Source organism: Eriocheir sinensis, chromosome 58 (genome assembly GCF_024679095.1).
Source record: "Eriocheir sinensis breed Jianghai 21 chromosome 58, ASM2467909v1, whole genome shotgun sequence".
Taxonomy (NCBI): Eukaryota; Metazoa; Arthropoda; class Malacostraca; order Decapoda; family Varunidae; genus Eriocheir; species Eriocheir sinensis.
The window spans coordinates 2,571,715-2,596,006 of record NC_066566.1 but is presented as its reverse complement, the minus strand read 5'-3'; the positions used below and the strand labels follow the sequence as shown (position 1 = coordinate 2,596,006).

Here is a 24,292-nt window from a genome sequence, read left to right as displayed (position 1 = left end):
TGTTGTTGTTGTTGTTGTTGTTGTTGTTGTCCTTATTATCTTCTTTCTCTTCTGCGTCTTCTTTTTCTTCTTCTTCTTCTTCTTCCTTCCTTCTTCTGTTTATCCTTTTTGTCTATCTTCTACTGTATTTCCCTTTATCTTTAATTCTCTGTGTCCTAAGTGCGTCGGGGTTCCAGACTTTCATATGTTCAGTAATAATAATAATAATAATAATAATAATAATAATAATAATAATAATAATAATAATAATAATAGTAATGATGTTCCTGTGTTCAATAATGATAATATTGGCATGTTTTTTTTTTTCCTTCCTCGCCCATTATTATTTCTCCGCCTTTCACTGCCTTCCAATGGCGTTCTTATCCCGTTACGAATTGCTAACGTTCTCTCTCTCTCTCTCTCTCTCTCTCTCTCTCTCTCTCTCTCTCTCTCTCTCTCTCTCTCTCTCTCTCTGATACCCTCCAACCGTTTATCTTATTCTCTCTTTTCTCCCTTTCCCTCCTTTCTCTTATATCCTCTTCCTCCTCTCTCCTCCTCCCTTTCCCTTCCTTCACTTCCTTCTCACTTGAATTCCTTCCTTCCCACATTGTCTTCTCTCCCTTGAACGCATCCTTTTAAATTCATACTTGTTTTTATTTTACTTTTTATCTATGACCTCGACACACTGAAGTCCTATAGGGGGCCCAGCATCTCCTCCTTGGGTCGGGCATAAGAGTTCGGCTAGAGAGACTATATTTGGTACATCGCTATTCGTTAAAAGGAAAACGCTGACTGGTGTGATATGTAAAGTTTATGTTTTGTGTGTTTAAAAGGCAAGCAACACCTCATTAGAGGTTTTTTTTACAGTAAAGGAGGAGGATTTGTTTTGCTGTAAGCTGGCGCGGTGCTTTTGTGTGTGTGTGTGTGTGTGTGTGTGTGTGTGTGTGTGTGTGTGTGTGTGTGTGTGTGTGTGTGTGTGTGTGTGTGTGTGTGTGTGTGTGTGTGTTTGTTCTTCCCTTGAGCTGTATCCTTTGAAGTAAAAATAGTTGAAGGGCATAAGAAAAAAAACACACAGGAAAAACACACAAAATACTGATCCCACATAAAACAAACAGACAAAAAAGGATAGACGTGGAGTGGGAGCTGTGCAAAGTCTTTCTTCCTGCAGCAGCGTCAGATAACACGCAGCCTCCACTCCTCTGATGCTCTTTTGTTTCTTCTTCTCATCTCTGCATTCACTCGTTCTCGTCCCTTCCTACTCCTTATATCTCCTTACTCTTTGTCATTTTCTCGTTCTTCCTTAACCTCATTCATAACATACTTAACATACTTCCATACTAACATGCTGACTACTTACACACTTACTTAACAAAATACTAATGAGGTGTTGCACTGACTATTCCTTCCTGAGCTCAATCCTAACCCACTCTACTTGCTGAATTCCTTCCTGCCCTTATTGTATTTGGGTGAAGCGCATTCCCAGCACCACTCAGCGCGCCATTTCAGCACCTCAGCAATTTTTTAGCATTCTAGGTTAAGATATATTGCTCAGCTGTTTTTCTCTCCCTTTGCGGTCAGGTCCTCCTCCATTTCTCTTCCTTGGGCTCCTCCTTCTCCTCCTCCTCTTTGTATGTCTTTGATTTGGACTCCACTGTTTCCTTCTATTTTTTTTCCCGTCTCCTCCTAATCTCCGTGTTTCTTATAATCAATGTTCTCCTCTGCTCTTCTCTTCTCTCCTCCTCTACATTCTCTTCCTTATACTCTTCCTCATTCTCCTCATCTTGTTTATTTACTTCTTGTCCTTCTCCATTGCTCTTCTATCTCTTCACTACAACTAGATACCTCCTCTTCGTTCTACTCTTCCTCCTTCCTTCTCCTCCTCGCCTTCGTGTTCACGCTCTTCCATTCTTTCACCATCCAACACCACCTGCTTTTTTTAAATTCTCATCCTGCTCCAATTTCTCCTTGACCTCCTTATTTTTACTTGTTATCCTTGTATCTTCTTCTTCTTCTTCTTCTTCTTCTTCTTCTTCTTCTTCTTCTTCTTCTTCTTCCTCCTCCTCCTCCTCCTCTTCGTTGTTGGGCCTCACGTCGCCAGTGTTAAGTGTTGCCATTAAGTGCAACCTGATCCCTGACGTCACATACACACACACACACACACACACACACACACACACACACACACACACACACACACACACACACACACACACACACACACACACTCGCTCGTCATAGACACGTGCGCATAAAGATAATATTATTCAACCAGGAAGAAAGGAGGAAAAAGAGTGGAGGAAGAGAAATGCAACAACAGGAATAGACAGACAGAATTGGAGGAGAGAGAGGAGGGAGAGAGAGAGGGAGAGAGAGGGAGGGAGAGAGAGGGGAAAGAGGTAAGAGGGTAACAGGAGGAGGCAATAAAGGGAGGAAAAATGGAGGACGAGAGGGGAAAAAGAGGAGAAGAGTTTTAGTCCATGTTGTCGAAGTCAGTCCTCCTCCTCCTCCTCCTCCTCCTCCAGCTAATTTTTCTCCATTTATTTTTTTACGCCTTTTTTCTCCTTTCTTTCTTCCTTCTCTTTTCCTCTTTCTCTTCTGCTTTATTCTTCTCCATTTTCCTCCTATCCTGTATTCTTTTTTCCTTCCTTCTTTTCCTCTTCTATATTAATTTTCTTCCCTCTCTCTCTCTCTCTCTCTCTTCGTCTTTTTCCTCCTCCTCCTCCTATACCTCCACAATCCACAACCTTACACATCCACGCTTCTCTAAACCCCTTTCCTTTCCCTCTTCTCCACCTCCACCTCCTCCTCCTCCTCCTCTTCCACCGCCGCCAGAGGGTGTCCGTGGAGGCTGCGGGGCCGTGTGTGTCTTGCTAATTGTTTCCGTGACGGCCGACCAACCATTTAATCCGAGGCGTGGTGAAGGCTATAGTACACTCCTCCCTGTTTGCGGGTTACACAGAGAAGCGTGTACACAAATGTTGATGTTGTTGTAGGCGTATTGAAAGGTTAGGTGAGTATACTTTCTCTTCTTCGTTAGTTATGTCTTAATTCGGCTTGGAGATGTTGGTAAAGGTTTGTACACTTTCTCTTCTCTTGTTGTTTGTTGATGTTGTTGTGGGCGTATTGAAAGGTTAGGTTAGTGAAGTTTCTCTTCTTGGCTAGTGATGTCTTGATTCGGCTTGGAGATGTTGGTAATGGTTTGTACAGTTTCTCTTCTCTGTTAGTTTGTTGATGTTGTTGTAGACGTATTGAAAGGTTAGGTGAGTATACTTTCTCTTCTTGGCTAGTGATGTCTTAATTCGGCGTGGTGATGTTGGTGTTGAAGGTGTGGTTAGAGTTTGTACATTTCCTCTTCCCTGTTAGTTTGTTGTTGTTGTGACGTTTTGAAAGGTTAGTGTACTTGCTCTTCTTCGTTAGTTATGTCCTGATTCGGCGTAGAAATGTAGGTGCTGGTTCTAAGTGTGGTTATAATTTGTACACTTCCTCTTCTCTTGTTAGTTTGTTGATGTTGTTGTGACGTTTTGAAAGGTTAGTGTACTTGCTCTTCTTCGTTAGTTATGTCCTGATTCGGCGTAGAAATGAAGGTGCTGGTTCTAAGTGTGGTTATAATTTGTACACTTCCTCTTCTCTTGTTAGTTTGTTGATGTTGTTGTGACGTTTTGAAAGGTTAGTGTACTTGCTCTTCTTCGTTAGTTATGTCCTGATTCGGTGTAGAAATGTTGGTGTTCGAAAATGCAGGTGATATAAAAATGTGTACTGATTGCATTCTGAATCCTCTGTGGACTTGAAAACATAACAAGAGAACGTACCTTTTATAACATGGCCTTAAGGAACGACGGGACGAAGGCCTTGTGTTGCGAGCACTTCTTTTTGCTTTACATTAACTTCATTTTTTTGTCCGAGCCGCAGGAACGGAATGCACTGACTAAATTATCCACAATTACAGGTATGAGAGTAAAGGACGGCCCAGGTAAATTAGCTACGGACGATAGTAACGGTTCTGACTGTTTGGCCTCATCTCATTTTATGGTGAGAAGAATAAGGTGAGAGCGTGATACTTTTATTTTTATATTAGTCGCTGGTTGGTTAGGGGCATATTTTTAAACATTTCTGCGCCCAAGAACACGTCATTTACTAGTCTTTCGTGGGAGTTTAGGGCATTTCCAGGGGTACTTTTATGACCCTGGTGGTAGTCTGAGCCTTCTTCTGTACCGTGAACCTAAGAGAACACTTATTAGAACTCGATTAACCTCATTTTTGGCCTTTGGAAATAGTTGGTGAGGAGTGGGAGCATTTGACAATACCAACCTTAGTCTCTCCTCGTACCGTAAAATAAGCGGTCACAGGAAATCTTCATAAAATATACATTGGTTTTTCTTTTTCTTTTCTTCTTTTATTGTTGAGAAGTGCGCGGGGAGAAGGTCATGTTATCTCTCTTTAGCCTCCAGTCGCTGCCCTTACACGGTGTTCGGGAATCGTTCATAAAATACTTACTGGGTTTTAATTTATTTTCCTTTCTTTTTCTTTTTGTGGAGAGCAGCACGGTGAATCTCTCTCTCTCTCTCTCTCTCTCTCTCTCTCTCTCTCTCTCTCTCTCTCTCTCTCTCTCTCTCTCTCTCTCTCTCTCTCTCTCTGTTACGCCCGGGCCAAGCTTCTTATACAGCAATGTTCTAATACCGATTAATAGAAGTGTACACAAAATAAACTTTGATTCTCCTTTGCTTCTTCATTATGCCGCCGGTGCTGTAATCTTACGAGAATAATAACGTAATATTTTTCTTTATCTACGCCTCCGTGGTGAAGTGGTTAGTATGCCTAGCTACGAATCCACGGCCCGGGTTTGAATCCCGTCCCCGGGTAGACGGCGTGCAGCTCACCCAAGTGTTCATCCTCCCTTTCGTGCTGGTCGATAAATGGGTACTTGGGGAAAACTGGGCAAGATAAACTGTGGTAATCCGGAGCAATGCCCAATGCGACGGAGGTGAGCACCGAGGCCACGCGCAGCTGTAGCGTATGCCTAACCTTTACGAACCTGTCAGTCTGGTAACCTGTCCCCTTGGCTACCAGACACACAAACACAAACAAGACATACTCACAAAGCAGGTGAAGTATATTACAGGTAGGAAGGCTCTCCCTCCCTCCCTCACTCACTCACCTGGAAGACAAACAGAGACAGGGCGTGAGAAGGGGGGGGGAGGGGAGAGGGGAGAGAGGGCAGGAGGGGAAGGGAACGCAACGGAAGGGGAACGGAGGGAAAGGGTGGGGTTAAAGAGAGAAGGCGAGACGGGAAGGACAGGAGGGGACGGGAAAGGAAGGGAAGGGACGGGAGAGAAGAAGAGAACGGAACGGATGGGAAGGAAGTGGAGGGGGGAAGAGAGGGCAGGCAAAGGGAGGGAAAGAATGGAAAGGAAATGGGAGGGAAGTTAAGAGAAGAGGAGAAATCAGATGTTGGTAAAAGAATTAATCACAGACGCAAATATATCCTCACTTAATTACACGGCGCCTCCTCCTCCACCTGCGCCATGAATCCTACCTGCGTCGAGGCGAGTAAATGCAAATATGGAAAGAAAAGGTAAAAACAACGAAATAAAAGAAGAGAGAAATTAATGACTTCCCTTGCCCCCTCACCTCTCCCTCTCTCCCTCCCTCACCCTTTTGGAGATGCTGCAAAGTTTCTCCCTCACCTCCCTTCACCTCTCAACCCCTCCCTTTTTCTTCTCTTAACATCCCTCCCTTTCCTTTCCATTCTTTCCCTTTCCTTCCCTCCCTTCTCGTCCCCCTCCACTTCCTTCCCTTCCTCTCCCTGCCCTCCCTCATCTTCTCTCCCTTCCCTTCCCTCCCCTCTCCTTCCCCTCCACTGCCTTCCCTTCCTATCCCTGCACTCTCTCCCTTCCCTTCCCGTCCCCTCCTCTCCTTGCCGTCTCCCCTTTTCTTTTTAATCCCACCCTTCCCCTCCTGCCCTATCTCCCCTCCCCTCTCCCCTTCCCCCTCCTCCCGCCGGACACCGTGTGGCGGGAAGAACTCGGGGGAGAAAAATCACTATGACAAAGTAAGCCATTGACCTGGGCACCGAGGACCAGCTGTTTGGGGGCGAGAGAGAGAGAGAGAGAGAGAGAGAGAGAGAGAGAGAGAGAGAGAGAGAGAGAGAGAGAGAGAGAGAGAGAGAGAGAGAGAGAGAGAGAGAGAGAGAGAGATTGGTTAAGTAAACATTCTGCAGGAAGGGGAAGAAGAATGAAAGGAGAAAATAAGGAGTGAGGAAGAGAGGAACGAGAAGCTTGGGACAGAAAATACGAAAAAAAAAAAAGATGAAAAAGTGAGTCAACATTATGAAGGAAAGGAAGAAAAATGGAAGGAGAAAATTAGGAGAAAAAAAAAAGGATCGAAAGGCGTGGGATAGAAAATACGAAAGAGAAAGAGAGAAAGAAAGAGAAAAGAGAAAGAGAGAACGAATGAGAAAAGAGAGAGAGAGAGAGAGAGAGAGAGAGAGAGAGAGAGAGAGAGAGAGAGAGAGAGAGAGAGAGAGAGAGAGAGAGAGAGAGAGAGAGAGAGAGAGAGAGAGAGAGAGAGAGAGAGAGAGAGAGAGAGAAAAGAGAAAGAGAGAAAGAATGAGAAAAGAGAGAGATAAAGAAAGAGAAAAGAGAAACATACACTCGACCAGATAGAAACACAGTGGTAGAGTGGTCAACGCAAAGGTAAGGTGGAAGTGGAGTCCAGGGTTCGAGTCCCGCTCCTGCTTTCACTGCCTTCACTCATCGCCTCACGTGCCGTTCACCGTTCCATCTGCCGATCTTTAACAACTTTTTTTTGTCAAAGGGACCGTCGGGAGGCAGCGTGGGTCGAGTGGACAAATGGAAAATTGCGTTATCACTATAAAAAAAATACGCCCGCGGCACCAAGGAGCTTACCCCGACCACCCGCGCACTTTAGCAATGACCCGGGAAGACAGGTCATACCCTCGCCCTAGGCCTACACAAAGAAAAAAAATAAAATAAAAATAAATAAATATAGACCGTCAGAAAACTAGGCAGACGGAAAGACAAAACCACAGAGTACAGCATCACTTTACCGCATACCGAACACACACACACACACACACACACACACACACACACACACACACACACACACACACACACACACATAAAAAAAAAAAAAAACTAACTAGACGGTCACACTCCACCGCCTTCCACAACCCCCCAGCATCCACCTCACCCATTCCAATACGCCCCTTTCCCCCTCCCCCTCTCTCACACCTAACCCCCACCCAGCAAACCCCCGACAGGCATCACAAGTCAACGAAGCGAGACCCAACAACTGATATTAGCTAATCCTTTCCTTTTTTACTCAGCCCCTCCTCCTTGCTTCCTCTTCCTCCTCCTCCTCAAGCACCCATAAGTCCAAGGTATAGCCCAATTAAGCCCCACAAGCAATTACTCAACAGCAGCATGAAGATTAGCCCCACACGCGTAACTATGGGCTGGAGTGCACTAGGGAGAGGGCTGGATGGAGGGTGAGGTTAAGGGAGATTGGAAGGGTTGTGTGATGGGCCTGAAATGTGGTTGATGTGTCGAGGTAACAAGAAGAAAGGTGAGAAAAGGCTTAAAGGTTTCAAGGATGAGTTGTGGGAGAGGGACTGGACTGGGATGGTACTGAGGGAGGTTAAAGGGGCTAAGAATGTGTTGTTAGGCGGGGGCTAAATGAGAGGGAGGAAGGGGTTGAGGAGTGGGTGGGGGCTAAGAGGTATCAAGAATGGTCATTGGTTAAAGGGAGGGTGAGGCTAAGGAGGGTTTGAGGGGGCTGAGGTGTGATGGGTCTGACTATTGAGAGGGCTGAGGTGTGATGGGATCTGACATATGAGGGGGCTGAGGTGTGATGGGATCTGACAAATGAGGGGGCTGAGGTGTGATGGGTCTGACAAATGAGGGGCTGAGGTTTGATGTGTCTGACAAATGAGGGGGCTGAGGTGTGATGGGTCTGACAAATGAGAGGGCTGAGGTGTGATGGGTCTGACAAATGAGGGGGCTGAGGTGATGGGTCTGACAAATGAGGGGGCTGAGGTGTGATGGGATCTGACAAATGAGTGGGCTGAGGTGTGATGGGTCTGACAAATGAGGGGCTGAGGTGATGGGTCTGACAAATGAGGGGCTGAGGTGTGATGGGATCTGACAAATGAGGGGCTGAGGTGTGATGGGTCTGACAAATGAGGGGCTGAGGTGTGATGGGATCTGACAAATGAGGGGCTGAGGTGATGGGATCTGACAAATGAGGGGCTGAGGTGTGATGGGTCTGACAAATGAGGGGCTGAGGTGATGGGTCTGACAAATGAGAGGGCTGAGGTGTGATGGGTCTGACAAATGAGGGGCTGAGGTGTGATGGGATCTGACAAATGAGAGGGCTGAGGTGTGATGGGTCTGACAAATGAGGGGGCTGAGGTGTGATGGGTCTGACAAATGAGGGGGCTGAGGTGTGATGGGTCTGACAAATGAGAGGGCTGAGGTGTGATGGGTCTGACAAATGAGGGGGCTGAGGTGTGATGGGATCTGACAAATGAGAGGGCTGAGGTGTGATGGGTCTGACAAATTCGGGGGCTGAGGTGTGATGGGATCTGACATATGAGGGGGCTGAGGTGTGATGGGATCTGACAAATGAGAGGGCTGAGGTGTGATGGGTCTGACAAATGAGGGGCTGAGGTGTGATGGGTCTGACAAATGAGGGGCTGAGGTGTGATGGGTCTGACAAATGAGGGGGCTGAGGTGTGATGGGTCTGACAAATGAGGGGCTGAGGTGTGATGGGATCTGACAAATGAGGGGCTGAGGTGTGATGGGTCTGACAAATGAGGGGGCTGAGGTGTGATGGGTCTGACAAATGAGGGGGCTGAGGTGTGATGGGATCTGACAAATGAGAGGGCTGAGGTGTGATGGGTCTGACAAATGAGGGGGCTGAGGTGTGATGGGTCTGACAAATGAGGGGGCTGAGGTGTGATGGGTCTGACAAATGAGGGGGCTGAGGTGTGATGGGTCTGACAAATGAGGGGGCTGAGGTGTGATGGGATCTGACATATGAGGGGGCTGAGGTGTGATGGGATCTGACAAATGAGGGGCTGAGGTGATGGGATCTGACAAATGAGGGGCTGAGGTGTGATGGGTCTGACAAATGAGGGGCTGAGGTGTGATGGGTCTGACAAATGAGAGGGCTGAGGTGTGATGGGATATTACATATGAGGGGGCTGAGGTTTGATGGGATCAGACAAATGAGAGGGCTGTGGTGTTATGGGTCTGACAAATGAGGGGGCTGAGGTGTGATGGGTCTGACAAATGAGGGGGCTGAGGTGTGATGGGATCTGACAAATGAGAGGGCTGAGGTGTGATGGGTCTGACAAATGAGGGGCTGAGGTGTGATGGGATCTGACAAATGAGAGGGCTGAGGTGTGATGGTCTGACAAATGAGAGGGCTGAGGTGTGATGGGTCTGACAAATGAGGGGCTGAGGTGTGATGGGTCTGACAAATGAGGGGCTGAGGTGTGATGGGTCTGACAAATGAGGGGCTGAGGTGTGATGGGTCTGACAAATGAGGGGCTGAGTGTGATGGGTCTGACAAATGAGGGGCTGAGGTGTTTTGGGTCTGACAAATGAGAGGGCTGAGGTGTGATGGGTCTGACAAATGAGGGGGCTGAGGTGTGATGGGTCTGACAAATGAGGGGGCTGAGGTGTGATGGGTCTGACAAATGAGGGGGCTGAGGTGTGATGGGTCTGACAAATGAGAGGGCTGAGGTGTGAAGGGTCAGACCAATCAGAGGGATGAGGTGTGATGGGTCTGACAAATGAGGGGCTGAGGTGTGATGGGATCTGACAAATGAGAGGGCTGAGGTGTGATGGGTCTGACAAATGAGGGGGCTGAGGTGTGATGGGTCTGACAAATTAAGGGCTGAGGTGTGATGGGTCTGACAAATGAGGGGCTGAGGTGTGATGGGTCTGACAAATGAGGGGCTGAGGTGTGATGGGTCTGACAAATGAGGGGCTGAGGTGTGATGGGTCTGACAAATGAGTGGGCAGAGGTGTGATGGGTCTGACAAATGAGAGGGCTGAGGTGTGATGGGTCTGACAAATGAGAGGGCTGAGGTGTGATGGGTCTGACAAATGAGGGGGCTGAGGTGTGATGGGTCTGACAAATGAGGGGGCTGAGGTGTGATGGGTCTGACAAATGAGAGGGCTGAGGTGATGGGTCTGACAAATGAGGGGGCTGAGGTGTGATGGGTCTGACAAATGAGGGGGCTGAGGTGTGATGGGATCTGACAAATGAGGGGGCTGAGGTGTGATGGGATCTGACAAATGAGAGGGCTGAGGTGTGATGGGTATGACAAATGAGGGGGCTGAGGTGTGATGGGTCTGACAAATGAGGGGCTGAGGTGTGATGGGTCTGACAAATGAGGGGGCTGAGGTGTGATGGGATCTGACAAATGAGAGGGCTGAGGTGTGATGGGTCTGACAAATGAGGGGCTGAGGTGTGATGGGTCTGACAAATGAGGGGCTGAGGTGATGGGTCTGACAAATGAGAGGGCTGAGGTGTGATGGGTCTGACAAATGAGGGGGCTGAGGTGTGATGGGATCTGACAAATGAGGGGGCTGAGGTGTGATGGGATCTGACAAATGAGGGGGCTGAGGTGTGATGGGTCTGACAAATGAGGGGGCTGAGGTGTGATGGGTCTGACAAATGAGGGGGCTGAGGTGTGATGGGATCTGACATATGAGGGGGCTGAGGTGTGATGGGTCTGACATATGAGGGGCTGAGGTGATGGGATCTGACAAATGAGGGGCTGAGGTGTGATGGGTCTGACAAATGAGGGGGCTGAGGTGTGATGGGTCTGACAAATGAGGGGGCTGAGGTGTGATGGGATCTGACATATGAGGGGGCTGAGGTGTGATGGGATCTGACATATGAGGGGGCTGAGTGGGTTAGTGTCACCCCTCTTTTTTTTCCCTCTCCTTCCCCACTCCAATTGTTTTCTCTATCTCTTCTTTGTCCCATCCTCTCTCCTTTCTTTTTTTTTTGTTCCTTTCTCCTTTCTCATTTTGCTATGTCTTTCTGTTTTCTATTCTCCCTTCTCTTCCTCCTCCTCTCTACAGGGACTTTCTCTTTCCTCCTCCTCCTCCACACTGTCCTCTTCTCTCCTTTTTCTCCTCCTGCGTCTTCCTCTTTCCTCCTTCTCCATCCTGTGTCTTCCTCCCCTTCCCCTCCTTCTTTATATTGTGTCTTCCTCCCTCCCTCTTCCTCCTCCCCGCTCCCACCCCTGTTATGCCTGCAAGACGCGGGTACTTAACCTTATCCCTTGCCCGCCCTGATCCGCCTCTTGCCTCTAACGCCCACCCACCCACCCTCTGCGGCAGCCTGGCCCTTCCTCCCTCCCTATTTCTTCCCTCCTTTCCTCCCTTCATTTCTTCCTTTTCCTTCCCTCCCTCCTTTCCTCCCTCCCTTGCTTCCTTCCTTCTTTTATTTTTTTATTTTTTTTATTTAAACATCTATTTCCACCGTCCTTCCCTCTCCTGTGCCTTGCAAATTTCCTCCCTCTTTAGTGGCGCCCGCATGCAAGGAAAGACAGACAGATAGATAGATAGATAGACATATAGACAGATAGATAGATACAGACAGACAGAAATATACATAAATAAATGGGCGGATTTTTTTTTTTACTTCAAAAGCAAAGTATGTTAAAAAGAAATATGAGATTATGGCGGTTCACAAATTTTTCAATAAGCTCAATGTCAGAGAAAAAATATGTTAGAGAAAGGAGAGAGAACGAGAGAAGGAGAGGAGAAGGGGGAGAAAGTACATACAATTTCTCTCTCTCTCTCTCTCTCTCTCTCTCTCTCTCTCTCTCTCTCTCTCTCTCTCTCTCTCTCTCTCTCTCTCTCTCCCAGCCATGTTAATTGCAGTGTACTTCTAATTAGGTTAACGAGTACAGGGTCTCGTGTGCTCTGCCTCTGCGTTAGGGTGAGGTGTGAGAGTGTGAGGGGTGAGGCATTAGGGTGATGCGTATGGTGTCTAGGCAGCGTGACTGTGAGTGTGTGTGTGAGTGCGTGTGAAATGTCAAGGATGAGGCAGCAGCGTGAGGTCAGAATATGCCTCCCCATTCTCCTTTACTTCCCATTTTCTTTTACCTTCCCATCCTCCTTCTCCTTTACTTCCCATTTTCTTTTACCTTCCCATCCTCCCTCCCCTCCCCATTCTCCTTTATTTCCCATTTTCTTTCATCTTCCCATCCTCCTTCCCCTCCCCATTCTCCTTTATTTTCCATTTTCTTATACCTTCCCATCCTCCTTCACCTCCCCCATTCTCTTCACCTCCCCATCACCCTTCACCTCCCCATCCCCTTCCCCTCCTCATCCCCTTCACCTCCCCATTCCCTTCACCTTCCCATCACCCTTCACCTCCCCACCACCCTTCACCTCCCCATCCCCTTCACCTCCCCATCCTCTTCACCTCCCCATCCTCATCACCTCCACATTCTCCATTTTACCTCCCCACCGCCTTCCCTTTCCCACCTTCCTTCCCTCCCAACCATCCACTTCCCTGCAAACTTTAGCCAGCGCTTGCTCAGACTCCAGCACTGTTAGATCTTGGCCGGGATGCTGTCAGGAGGCTTTGCCCTAATGATCGCCGAGGCCAGAACACGCTCCGCCCATTACCAGCTGTCCGGCGACCCACGAGGCGGAATAAAAATGCAAATATTATCGTGGAAAAACAGACAGAAATATTAGAATTCTGACGGGTGATTGGAGCTGGGAGAGGAGGAGGAAGAGGAGGGGCGGGGATGAGGTGGAGGAGGTAGTGGTGGAGCAGATGGGAGGAAGAGGAGGAGGATAAGGAAGAAAAGCCAGAGAGGGAGTGAGAGAAAGAGGAGGAGAAGGTTAAGGAAGGAAAATATAGAGGAAGGGAACAAGGAGGAGAAGGAACAGATTTAGGAGGAGAAAAAGAGTAAAACTGAGGATCAGGAAGAGAAGACAGAAAGGGAGTAAGAGAAAGAGGAAGAGAAGGCTAAGGAAGGAAAAGACAGAGAAAGGAATAAGGAGGAGAAGGAACAGTTTTAGGAGGAGAAAAAGAGTAAAATTGTGGATCAGGAAGAGAAGACAGAAAGGGAGTAAGAGAAAGAGGAGGAGAAGGTTAAGGAAAGGAATAAGGAGGAGAAGGAACAGTTTTAGGAGGAGAAAAAGAGTAAAATTAAGGATAAGGAAGAGAAGACAGAGAATGCAAAAGAGCAGTTAGGAAAAGAAGAGTAAGGAGAAGAGTGATGAGGATAGAGAAGAGAAGACAGAGGAAGAGAAGGAGGAGGAAAAGGAGTAAAAGTATTAGTAGGAGGAGGTGGAGAGTGAGAATGAGAATGAGAATAGAGAAGAGGAAGTACAAAATGAAGAATGTGAAAAAAAACGAGGAAAAAAGAAACACAGGTATGCATAGGAGATTGAACAGGTAACAGACGACGTGATTGCATATAAAGTGGATTAAGTGAGTTGGTAAATCTTGTCCGTTCAACATATATTATTTTTGCTGGTAGTGTGAGGAAAGGTCAGAGCGAGAGCGAGAGCGAGAGAGAGAGAGAGAGAGAGAGAGAGAGAGAGAGAGAGAGAGAGAGAGAGAGAGAGAGAGAGAGAGAGAGAGAGAGAGAGAGAGAGAGAGAGAGAGAGAGAGAGAAATACACACATTGACCTACACTTCTTTTGCTAACTTTTTCTCTTGACTTTTGGGAGAACAGTACGAGAGTGTGGATGCTGGAGGATGGGAGAGGAGGAAGAGGAGGAGGGAGGCTGATGCTGACAATGATGCTGGATGCTGGAAGGAAGGCCTGAGAGAGGATTAAAGACCAAAAATAAAGTGACCCTGAAGTGCAGAAAATGGTGATAGAAAGTGTGCTGAGAGGTGACTGTTTTGAGTGCTGAGGAGAGAAAGAGATGGACAGATATATAGATAGATTGATAGATAGACAGATAGAGAGAGAAAGCGGGTGAGATGAATGAATGAATGAATGAGTGAGGTGAGGGTGAGTGGAGAGTTGAAGGGATAGGAGGAGAAGAGGGAGATGAGGAGAGGAGAGTGGTAGAAGAGAGAGATGAGTGGGTGCTTGGAAGGAGAAGTTAACAGTGAAGAGAGAAAAGTGAAAAGGATATGCGAGGGAAAGAAGAGAGAGAGGAGAGAAGAAGGAAAGGGTATAATCGGAATGAAAGGAAGAGATGAGAGGGAGAGGAGAGGGGAAGGAGAGAGGGCTGAGTGGGCAGGAGGAGAAATTTAGTGAAGAGAAATGAGCAGAAAGAGATGAGGGAGATAAATGGGAGTGGGGAGAGAGAGGGAGGAGTGGGTAATAGGAGTGAAAGGAGGAGATAAGAGGGAAAAGAGAGGGGGAGGAATGAGGGATGAGTGGGCGGAGGATCAAATAACAGTATGAGTGGGGATTGGATGAACTGAGTGGGCTTGAGAGGGGAGGCGAGAGGGATGGAAGGGAAGGGATTGAGTGGGATTGGGTATCAGTGTGGCGGGGGAGTGTACACCTGCTAAAACACACACACACACACACACACACACACACACACACACACACACACACACACACACGCACACACACACACACACACTATTTGCCGGACGTGACCAGAGAATGACCCATATTAGGGGAAGCAAAGTCTGAGCCCCCCCCCCTGCCCCCCTTCCTCCCTATCCTCTACGTTAATTCCTCTTTTTCATCTCTACCTCCATCTCTTCCCCTCCATGTTCCTTCTTCCTCTCTTTTTTTTTTTATCGCATTTTCGTATTTTTACCTCCATTTTCTTTCTTCCTGTTTTCCTAATATCTTCTTTCATTTCTCTTTCCATCCCTTCTCTCCTTCATACTTCTTCTTTCTTTACCTTTCCTCCTTCGTCCTTAATTAATACTTTTTTTTCTCTTTCCCTTAAACTTTCCGTCCTTCTCCATTCCTATTTCTTACAGACTAATTTCTCTCCTTCTCCTCCTTCCCTTCTTTTCCATTGATTAATCCTACAAGCAAAGTTATTTCCTTCTTTCCATTCCCCCTTTCCTTTCCTCTTTACCTTTCTTATAGTGTTAATTTTTACAAACTCTCTCTCCCAAAAGTCAAGAGAAAAAGTTAGCGAAAGAAGTGTGTATTTTTCTCTCTCTCTCTTTTTCAGGCTTAAAATCACGGTTTCTTATAATTCATCGCCAACTCTTTTCCTTTTTTCAGGTGAAGGGAGAGAAAACGGTGTAAAAGAGAGAGAAATCGAGACACGGGTAGAGTGAGGTCACGTTTTAAAGCAATTAGAGGCCCGTGTTTGTTTGTGTTTGTGTACCTGGGCGGCGGGAAGACAGGTGAGGCGGTGGTGGTGGTGGTGGTGGTGGTGGTTGAAGAGTAAGACAGATGTTGCTTTTTCTCATTCCTCCCCTTCTTTTTTTTTCTCTTATTTTCTTCTTCCAGTTTGTGTGTTTATCATGGTGTGTGTGTGTGTGTGTGTGTGTGTGTGTGTGTGTGTGTGTGTGTGTGTGTGTGTGTGTGTAGGTGACAAGCGTGGTCTGCATCATGTTCTCTTTTCCCCTAAACACACACACACACACACACACACACACACACACACACACACACACAAATTCCACCCCTTCCTTTTATCTTCAACATCTCTTTTTTACAACTCTTCAATTCTCTCTCCTTCCCTTCACTTTTTTTTATCCCTCTTCTTATCATACTCTTCTTCCCTTCATCAACCTTCCTCTCTCCATCATTCATCAAGTTCTCTGTCTCCCTCTTTTTGCCTTCTTCCCCTTACCTCTCCTTCTCTCCGTCTCTTTCTATGATTTCCCCTTCTATATCATCCCTTTTTATCACTCTGTACCTTCCCCTTCCTCACCCTCCTTTCCCCTTCTTCCCTCTCCTTTACTCCCCCTTTTCCATCTTCCATACCCTTCCTTCCTTCATTTACTCTTCAACCTTTCTCAGTTCTCTTTCTCTTATCATTCCTCCTCCTCTACCTCCTTCTGCATCCCTTGTCCTCTCCCACCTTCATCTTACCAACCCTGCTCTTCCTCCCCCATCATTATCTTCTCTTATTTCCTCTCCCCTCCCCTTCCTTCTTCTCATTCTTTCCCACTCGCCCCTCCTCTCCCATCTTGATCGGCTCCGCGGGCACGAATTGACTGTCTGGCAGATTTAATCACTAGAGCGGACAACATCGTAATGAGCCGATAGGTTTTCTGTTGGTTGTATTTCCATGTTCCATCATTTTCTTCTTACGCTTCTCTCCCACCTTCTTCTCCTACCATTCTCTTCTATCATTCTCTTCCCTCACTTGCTTTCACCAACACCACCCCCCCCTCTCTTCCCTGCTCCTTCTTCGCTTCTTCCTCTCCATTCCTTCTTTTCTCACACTTACACTCCTCTCCTCTCCTCCTCCTTCCTAGCTCTTCCATCCTCTTTTCACCTTCCTCCTCCTTCTCCTCCTTCCCTGCTCTTTCATCCTCTTCTCCTCCTCCTCCTCCCCTGCTCTTCTGCGCTTCCATCCTCTTCTCACCTTCCTCCTCCTCCTCCTCCCCTGCTCTTCTGCGCTTCCCTCCTCTTCTCACCTTCCACGCCCGGGCCATTAATCAAACAATTTACCTGGGCCACACAATAAATCAGCGCCCCGCATCACACCTCAGCGGCGCTTCATCTCGGCGAAACACGCTCCAGATTCAATAACCAAGAACCAAAGCGACGGTGAGCGATTTTTTTAACACTTACGATAAAGAATGAGAAAGAAGTGAAAGACGCGAAGAATTTTTATTTTTTTATTTAGCAATTTGCGATGGGAAGAGAAACTGACCTCTCCTTGTCCACTTATCGTTTTTGTTGTCATTTATTTTTGCCCTTGAGCTGAATTCCCTTACTGAAATAACGAAGGAAAGTATCAGGAATGACTTTTGGATAATGTGATGAGAAGGAAAGAAAGGAAGAGAGGATGAACAACTTTTGGATAATACGAAGATAAAGAAAGATATAAAAAAAAGAAAGAATAAGTAAAGCTTCAAGAAGAACACCTTTTGAATAACGTGGAAAGAAACAGAAACACAGACTCAGCATTACTAACTATTAAAAGACATAAAGAAACAGAAATAATGCAGAAATAAACACTTTTCAGCGACACAAAACCGGAAGAAAAAAAGAAGACAAAAATATATTAACAATCATTAGACTCCAACAAGAACTCCCGCAACACACCAACACAAGCGACGCAACACAAGCAACATAACACACAGCCGTCAACACATCACTGGCAACTTAACACCTGCACACAATACAGAAACATTTGATCTTAGCAACATAAAAAAGAAAACAAAACAGCAATACAAGACTGACGTTACCACCCAACACGCAGCGCAAATATAAACAGAGGCAAAGAAAAAAAATGTTGAGAGAGAGAGAGAGAGAGAGAGAGAGAGAGAGAGAGAGAGAGAGAGAGAGAGAGAGAGAGAGAGAGAGAGAGAGAGAGAGAGAGAGAGAGAGAGAGAGAGAGAGAGAGTAAAAGAAGCCGCCCAGTGAATCTGTCTCAGAATTTACGTGAAGTGAATTAAATTGGGCTCTGGGAATCGTCTCTCTCTCTCTCTCTCTCTCTCTCTGGCACACACACACACACACACACACACACACACTTACTAAGCACACATGGTAATAGATATGAGAGAGAGAGAGAGAGAGAGAGAGAGAGAGACTGGGTGGGCATGATCGCTCCACCCCTAAATACGGTCTCCACCTCCACCTCCAACAGCCAGTCCAACCCTGCTGTTTTTCATCCACCACCACCATCACCACCACCACCACCACCATCACCACCACCACCACCACCACCACCACCACCACCACCACCATAAAAAAGACAAAATCATCACCACCATCATTACCAGCTCAAGCCTCCACTTCCACCATCATCACAACCACTATCACCTTCACCATCGCGACCACCATTGTCATCACCATCATCACGTCACCACCAACACTATTTTCCTTGTTCTCATTATCACCACCACAATGCTCACTAATATTAAAGCATGTGGAGTGGAAATTGATATAGAGTAGCGGGATTTTTTTTATATATAATTGTTTACTTTTTTTGTGCCCTTGAGCTGTCTCCTTTGTTGTAAAAAAAGAGTAATGGAATATATGGCAAAGATTAGATAGCGAGAGAGGGATGAATGGAAATAATAGAAGTAAATAAACGGATAGATAGATTGATAGAGAAGATAGATAAATAGTATGGAAATTAGAAGACGAAGAAACATAAAGAAGCATCAGGAAAAAAAAGATAGAAAATAAGTTGAAAGAAAATGATGAACTTATTAAACAGACGAAAAGTGAAGAAGAAAAAGAAAAGACGAGAAAAGCAAATGGAGGAAAAGGAAGTTAATTACATCACCATTGCACGCACACACACACACACACACGCACGCAACAGAAAGAGGAATTCAACGAGTCACTCTAATTCTTACTTAGCATTGTGTGTGTGTGTGTGTGTGTGTGTGTGTGTGTGTGTGTGTGTGTGTGTGTGATCAGAAAATTGTGCAAGGCTCCGGCACAAGCCACACCAGATAGGAGGAGGAGGAGGAAGAGGAGGGGGAGGAAGTGGAGGAGGAGGAGGAGGAGGAGGAGGAGGAGGAGGAGGAGGAGGAAGAGGAGGAAGAGGAGGAGGAGGAAAAAGAGGAGAAGCATGTCCGCGTCCACGAAGGGAGGTCATTATCTTTAATTATTGAGATGCTGAATGACTCAACAAGTGGATTATGGGAGGAGGAGGAGGTGGAGGAGGAGGAGGAGAAAGATGAGAGGTAAGGTGGAGGGTGAGAGAAGATGGATGGTGAGAAATGGTGGAGTAGAGAAGAGAACAGAAGGAGGAGGAGGAGGAGGAGGAGGAGAAGAAGGAGATAGAAGAAACGGATGGGTAGTGTGGAGTAATAATCAGATAAACGAGGTGGAGAGAGTGGAGGAAAGAGATAATGATGGAGAAGATTAAGGGAGGAGAAATGGAGTAAGAAGGGGAGAGGAGGGGAATGGAGGAGAGTGGGGTAGTGAAGGAGGTGAAAGAGGGGGGGGGGGAAGAAGGGGAGTTGAAAAGGGAAAAACAGAGAGAAAGGGCAAAAACAGAGACGGATATGGTGTGTGTGTGTGTGTGTGTGTGTGTGTGTGTGTGTGTGACCCCGGGCAACAGTGACATATTGTGGGTATCGTCTGGGTAATGATTCCAGATGGGTCACTTACCTGGAAATAGAAGAAGGAGGAGGAGGAGGAGGAGGAGGAGGAGGAGGAGGAGAAAGAGGAGGAGGAGGAGGAAGAAAATGTATTGAAAAGAGCTCCTAAAAATACAAGACTTAGCCGGAAGGACAAAAATTCAGCAAATCGAAAGAAAACAGAGAGAGAGAGAGTATCACAGGCACAAAAAAACCCACCAACATCTTAACACAGCATCGCGCCGCTTCCCACATGCAGCTGCGATTGCCCAACTCTCTCTCTCTCTCTCTCTCTCTCTCTCTCTCTCTCTCTCTGGATATGTGTGTGTGTGTGTGTGTGTGTGTGTTGCTCGCGCCCACCCTGTCGCGCTCACACACACACACACACACACACACACACACACACACACACACACACACACGACCTCAAGTTACTGAACCTTTATTTTCATTGGACTGCTGCTGAAGCCTCTCTCTCTCTCTCATGGCGCACACACACATTGTTGTTTGTTATTGTGGGAAAGATAATTTGGTTTTGAGGCGATGTTTGTTATAGTTGTGGTTGCTGTTGTTGTTGTTGTTGTTGTTGTTGTTGTTTTCTATTCATGTTGCTGTGGATTATGTTTTCTTTCTATGATCTTTACTATTACTGCCATTACTACTACTACTACTACTACTACTACTACTACTACTTTTTTTTTTTTACAGCAGAGGAGTCAGTACAAGGGCATTAAAAAAGGTAACAAATGTGAAAAAAAGCCGCTAATCACTTCTACTACTACTACTACTACTACTACTACTACTACAACCCTTCGACGCCCCTTCCTTCCCTTCCCTGCATTGCCTCACTCGCTGCAACCACACTTAATCCTCACTCGATAAAGATCAGAATCGCCTTTTCTTCCCTTCGCGGCAGCTGCTGGATCACTGAGACACACACACACACACACACACACACACACACACACACACCAGCTGCAGGCGGTATCTTAACTCAAAGCCAGGTGGAGTAGACTGCCCCACCCCGCCCCGCCCCGCCCCGCCCCGCCACGCCCCCTTACACCCCTTCGCCGACCACTGTTTCTGGGGTGCTACGAAGTTGAAGTGGGTGTAGGGTGGAGGGTGGAGAGGGGCGTTGCAGGGGGTGGGGTAGGAGCTTGCGTGGTAAGAGTGAGGTGGTGATGGGATCCTTGAGGGGCGGGGTGGTTGGGGGGGCGTGGTAAGGGCGGGAGGGGGGCTGAGGGTAGGCTGGGTGCAGTAGGGTAGCGGGGGGGATGGTAAGGGGGGGCAGAGTGGGGATAGGTCAAAGTTGTGTGGAGGCCCTGAACGAGGTGTAGTCTTGGGGTCCAGTTGGCATCGGGTGGACTGAGTGGTTTATCTGGTGGACTCTTGTGGTTAGGTCCTGATACTCGTGGTTCCTCCTTCCTCTCCCTGCCTCCCTTCTTTTTCTCCTTTCCTTTCCCCCGCTGCAAGTCTTTCCACTCTTTTTTATCTAACCTTACCTAACCTAACCTAACCTAACCTAACCTAACCTAACCTAACCTAACCTAACCTAGCCTTACCTAACCTAACCTAACCTAACCTATTCTAGCCTTACCTAACCTAACCTAACCTAGCCTAACCTAACCTAACCTAACCTAGTCTTACCTAACCTAACCTAACCTAACCAAGCCTTCCCTAACCTAACCTAACCTAGCCTAACCTAACCTAGCCTTACCTAACCTATCCTAACCAAACCTAACCTAACCTAACCTAACCTAGCCTTACCTAACCTAACCTAACCTAATTGATCGGCATTATAAGACACTCTGGCTTCTAACATCAGCTATTTCTAAAGTTCAAAGAGGGGATCAATCGGGTTCTAATAAGTGGTTCTTCTGATTCACGGTACAGAGGAAGAGTCACACTATACCACCAGGGTCATAAAACTACTTCTGGAAATGCCCCAAACTCCTAGGAAAGCCTTGCCAAATAGGTGAACTTTGGCGACGAAATCTTTAGTAATACGGTCCATTTAATTTCTCCCTCTTTCTTGTTTAGTCTATCACTCTGCCTTTCCTTCCCCTCTCTTCCTCTTCCCTGTTTCTTGCGCCGTGTGTCCCTCTCTCCTTTTTTTTTCCCCCACTCCTATCCTTTAGTTCATCCTCTCCCTCCTTCCTTCCTTCCTTTCTTTCCGCTCACCTTACCTTCCACAAAGCATTTCCTTCCACCAAGCTTCTCCTCTACCTTCCCTTTTTTTTCTCGTTTTCCCCTGCATCATCCTCTCCCTCTCCCCTTCCACCTACTCTTCCTCCCTCGTGCCTCTTCTTCCACCCTCCTTCTTTCTTCACTCCCTCCCTCCACAATGCATTTCCTTCCACCAAGCTTCTCCTCCACCTTCCCTTTTTTTCTCTTTATCCCCTGCATCATCCTCTCCCTCTCCCCTTCCACCTACTCTTCCTCCCTCGTGCCTCTTCTTCCACCCTCTTTCTTTCTTCCTCCCTCTCCACAATGCATTCTTCCACCCTCCTTTTTTCTTCACTCCCTCCCTCCACAATGCATTTCCTTCCACCAAGCCTCTCCTCCACCTTCCCTTTTTTTCTCTTTTTCCCCTGCATCATCCTCTCCCTCTCCCCTTCCACCTATTCTCCCTCCTTTGTGCCTCTCGTTCCACCCTCCCTCCACAAAGCATTCCCTTCCACCAGCCGTCATCTTCCTCCTTCCATACCCCTCCACACACCCTTCATTTCTCTCTCTCCTCACTGCATCTCCCTTTTCTTCTCCCCCTCCACCTCCTCTCCTTCCGCTGTCTCTCTCCCAGTACCTTCCTTTTTCCTCCACTCACCCAAACCCTCTTCCTTCTAACAGCCCTCTCCTTCATCCTTCCATATTTCTTCACATACCCTCCACTTCTCTCCACCCCCGGCATCTCCCACTACTTCCTCTCCCTCCACCGTCTCACCCACCTTCCACAATGCATTCCCTTCCACCAAGTCTCCATCCTTCCATTTCTTTCTACCTCTTCCCCCCTGCATCTCCCTTTACCTCCCTCTCCCCCCTTGAGCCAATCAGTGCCCCGCCGCGCCAGGGAGGAACAGCTGCTATCCGGCGGTCACCTCAGCAAGACCGGGGAAGCGCCACAACGCACCTGCCGCACACACTCGAGGAAGGGGACGAGTGATGACCAAGCACTCGGCAGGCATCCATTGTCTTGTCCTTCCTCGCCTGTGATAAACTCCCCCGCGCGGCCCTTTCTGGCAAGCGCGGGGAAGCAAATATTGACTCCCTGCCTTGTCCGGACGGCTTAATCATAGTGGTCATCGCCCCCTTTGGTCCTCCTGTTCCTTTCCCGGCGGACGCGATCAACAAACCTTCAACTTTTCCCTCCTCGATGGCCGGGAAGTGTTTGCTTAGCGCCTCTCCTTAAGGGCCTCCCCCAGTGCCGCTTACAGAGACTGGGAAACCGAGCAAGACTACACAGATAAAGGCTCATGATACAGAGAGGCTATACGACGGATACTCTCCTCAATGCACAAGAGCAGTGGATGAAGCGCTTTTCCAGTGGGTTCTTCTTGTGGTTATAAACGCAACAAGGCAATATTATTTTAACTGACTAAAATAACTCAGCCTTTCTGCCCTCAATGCCTAAGAACAGATAGTACAGCGCCTCGCCACTAATAAGGGCTTCACGAATTAAGAGTTACAGAGACAAAGAGGGAAGGAAGGATGGAAGACAAGTACACAAGACTATACTGAGGCATGCACAAGATACAGAGTCTGGACAATAAACGCAACAGATCCCAGACACCAAACTCTTACTTTTTTTCTCTTCTCAATGCACAAGAGCAGTGGATGAAGCGGTTTTTCAGTATGTGCTTCTTTGGAAATGGTTATAAAAGCGATGGACCAACAAAACAAAGTACGATATTATGGGCTGTATTTTAAGACACCATCGCTTCTCACATCAACTATTTCTAAAGGTCAAAGATGGGGTCAATCGGGTTTTCATGAGTGTTTTTTAAGGTTCATGGCACACAGAAGAAGGGTCAAACTACCACCAGGGTCATAAAACTACCCCTGGAAAGGCCTACAGCTCCTCCGAAAGCCATGTCAAATATGTGAACTTGGGCGACGAAATGTTTTAAAATACGACCCTCTGCCTTTACCGAGCGAGCCTGACCAACATGCCCTCCTCAACCCTTCTGTTCTCGATGCCAAAGAACGACTGTTATAAAAAAGGCTTTATCTATAGGGTTTCTAAAGGACTCAAACACGGAACCGAAGCCGATATCATTCTTCTATACCTTTTCAACAACCTTCTACTTCTCCCCCTTTAGATGATAGTAGTGAAGCGCCTCGTCACATAAGGGGTTATGGAGGCAAAAGAGAAGGGTGGATGAAGGACAGGCACGGTGGAGGAAGAGTTGAGTGGAATATGGAGGGTGAAATGAGACACGAAGGAGGGAGAGGAGTAGAAGGAGAGGCTGGGTGGAGGGACGGGTGAGTGGAAAATGGAGAGTGGAAGGAGATGCATTAAGGAGGGAGAAATGTGGAAGGAAAGACAAGGTGGAGGGAGGTGTGAGTGGAAAAGGATGGTAGGTGGAAAGAGAAGCACAGGGAGGGAGAGGAATGAAAGGAAAGGAAAGGTGGAGTGAGAGATGAGTGGAGAAAGGAGGAGAGTGGAAGAGTGGAAGGAAAGACAGGGTGGAGGGAGGTGTGAGTGGAAAAGGATTGTAGGTGGAAAGGGAAGCAGAAGAGGAGATAGGAATGGTAGGAAAGGAAGGGTGGAGGGAGATATGAGTGGAGAAAGGAGGAGAGTGGAAGAGGCACGTAGGAAGGAGAGAGGTGGAAGGAGAGGGTGGTAGTGTGGAAGAAACAGGGATGAATATTTTTAGAAGCAAGACAATAATTGAGTGAAGGCAGATGTGGAGTGCATGGATAAGTGGATAAGGTATGGTCCCAGTGGTGGTTCTTGCAAGACAACCTCCACTCATCCTCTCCCCTGCTTCCTCTTCCTCCTCCTCCTTCTGCTTGTTCTCTTCCTGTTTCTCTTGCTTCCTTTTAACCTCCTACTCCTCTTCCCTTTAACATCCCTGCTTCTTACAC

At 47.2% G+C, this 24,292-nt stretch overlaps 1 protein-coding gene across 1 annotated transcript; it reads right to left on the bottom strand.

Annotated features, from left to right (window-relative positions):
* Positions 1–7,756: 7,756 nt before the first annotated feature.
* On the bottom strand, positions 7,757–12,489 carry LOC126984977 (uncharacterized). Its single transcript, XM_050839206.1, has 6 exons — positions 12,475–12,489; positions 11,938–11,958; positions 9,293–10,874; positions 8,364–9,157; positions 8,054–8,234; positions 7,757–7,953 (listed from the first exon to the last, which is right to left on the bottom strand). Exons 1-6 carry the CDS (start codon positions 12,487–12,489, stop codon positions 7,757–7,759), a joined length of 2,790 nt encoding a protein of 929 aa, XP_050695163.1.
* Between the last annotated feature and the right edge of the window lie 11,803 nt (positions 12,490–24,292).

Bases quoted from the DNA above. Each gene is read 5' to 3' on its own strand.
- LOC126984977 (XM_050839206.1), bottom strand. The intron at 9,158-9,292 runs GTCAGACCCATC...CTCATTTGTCAG, and splicing joins ACACCTCAGCCCCCTCATTT to ACCCATCACACCTCAGCCCC. The intron at 8,235-8,363 runs GTCAGATCCCAT...CTCATTTGTCAG, and splicing joins ACACCTCAGCCCTCTCATTT to ATCCCATCACCTCAGCCCCT.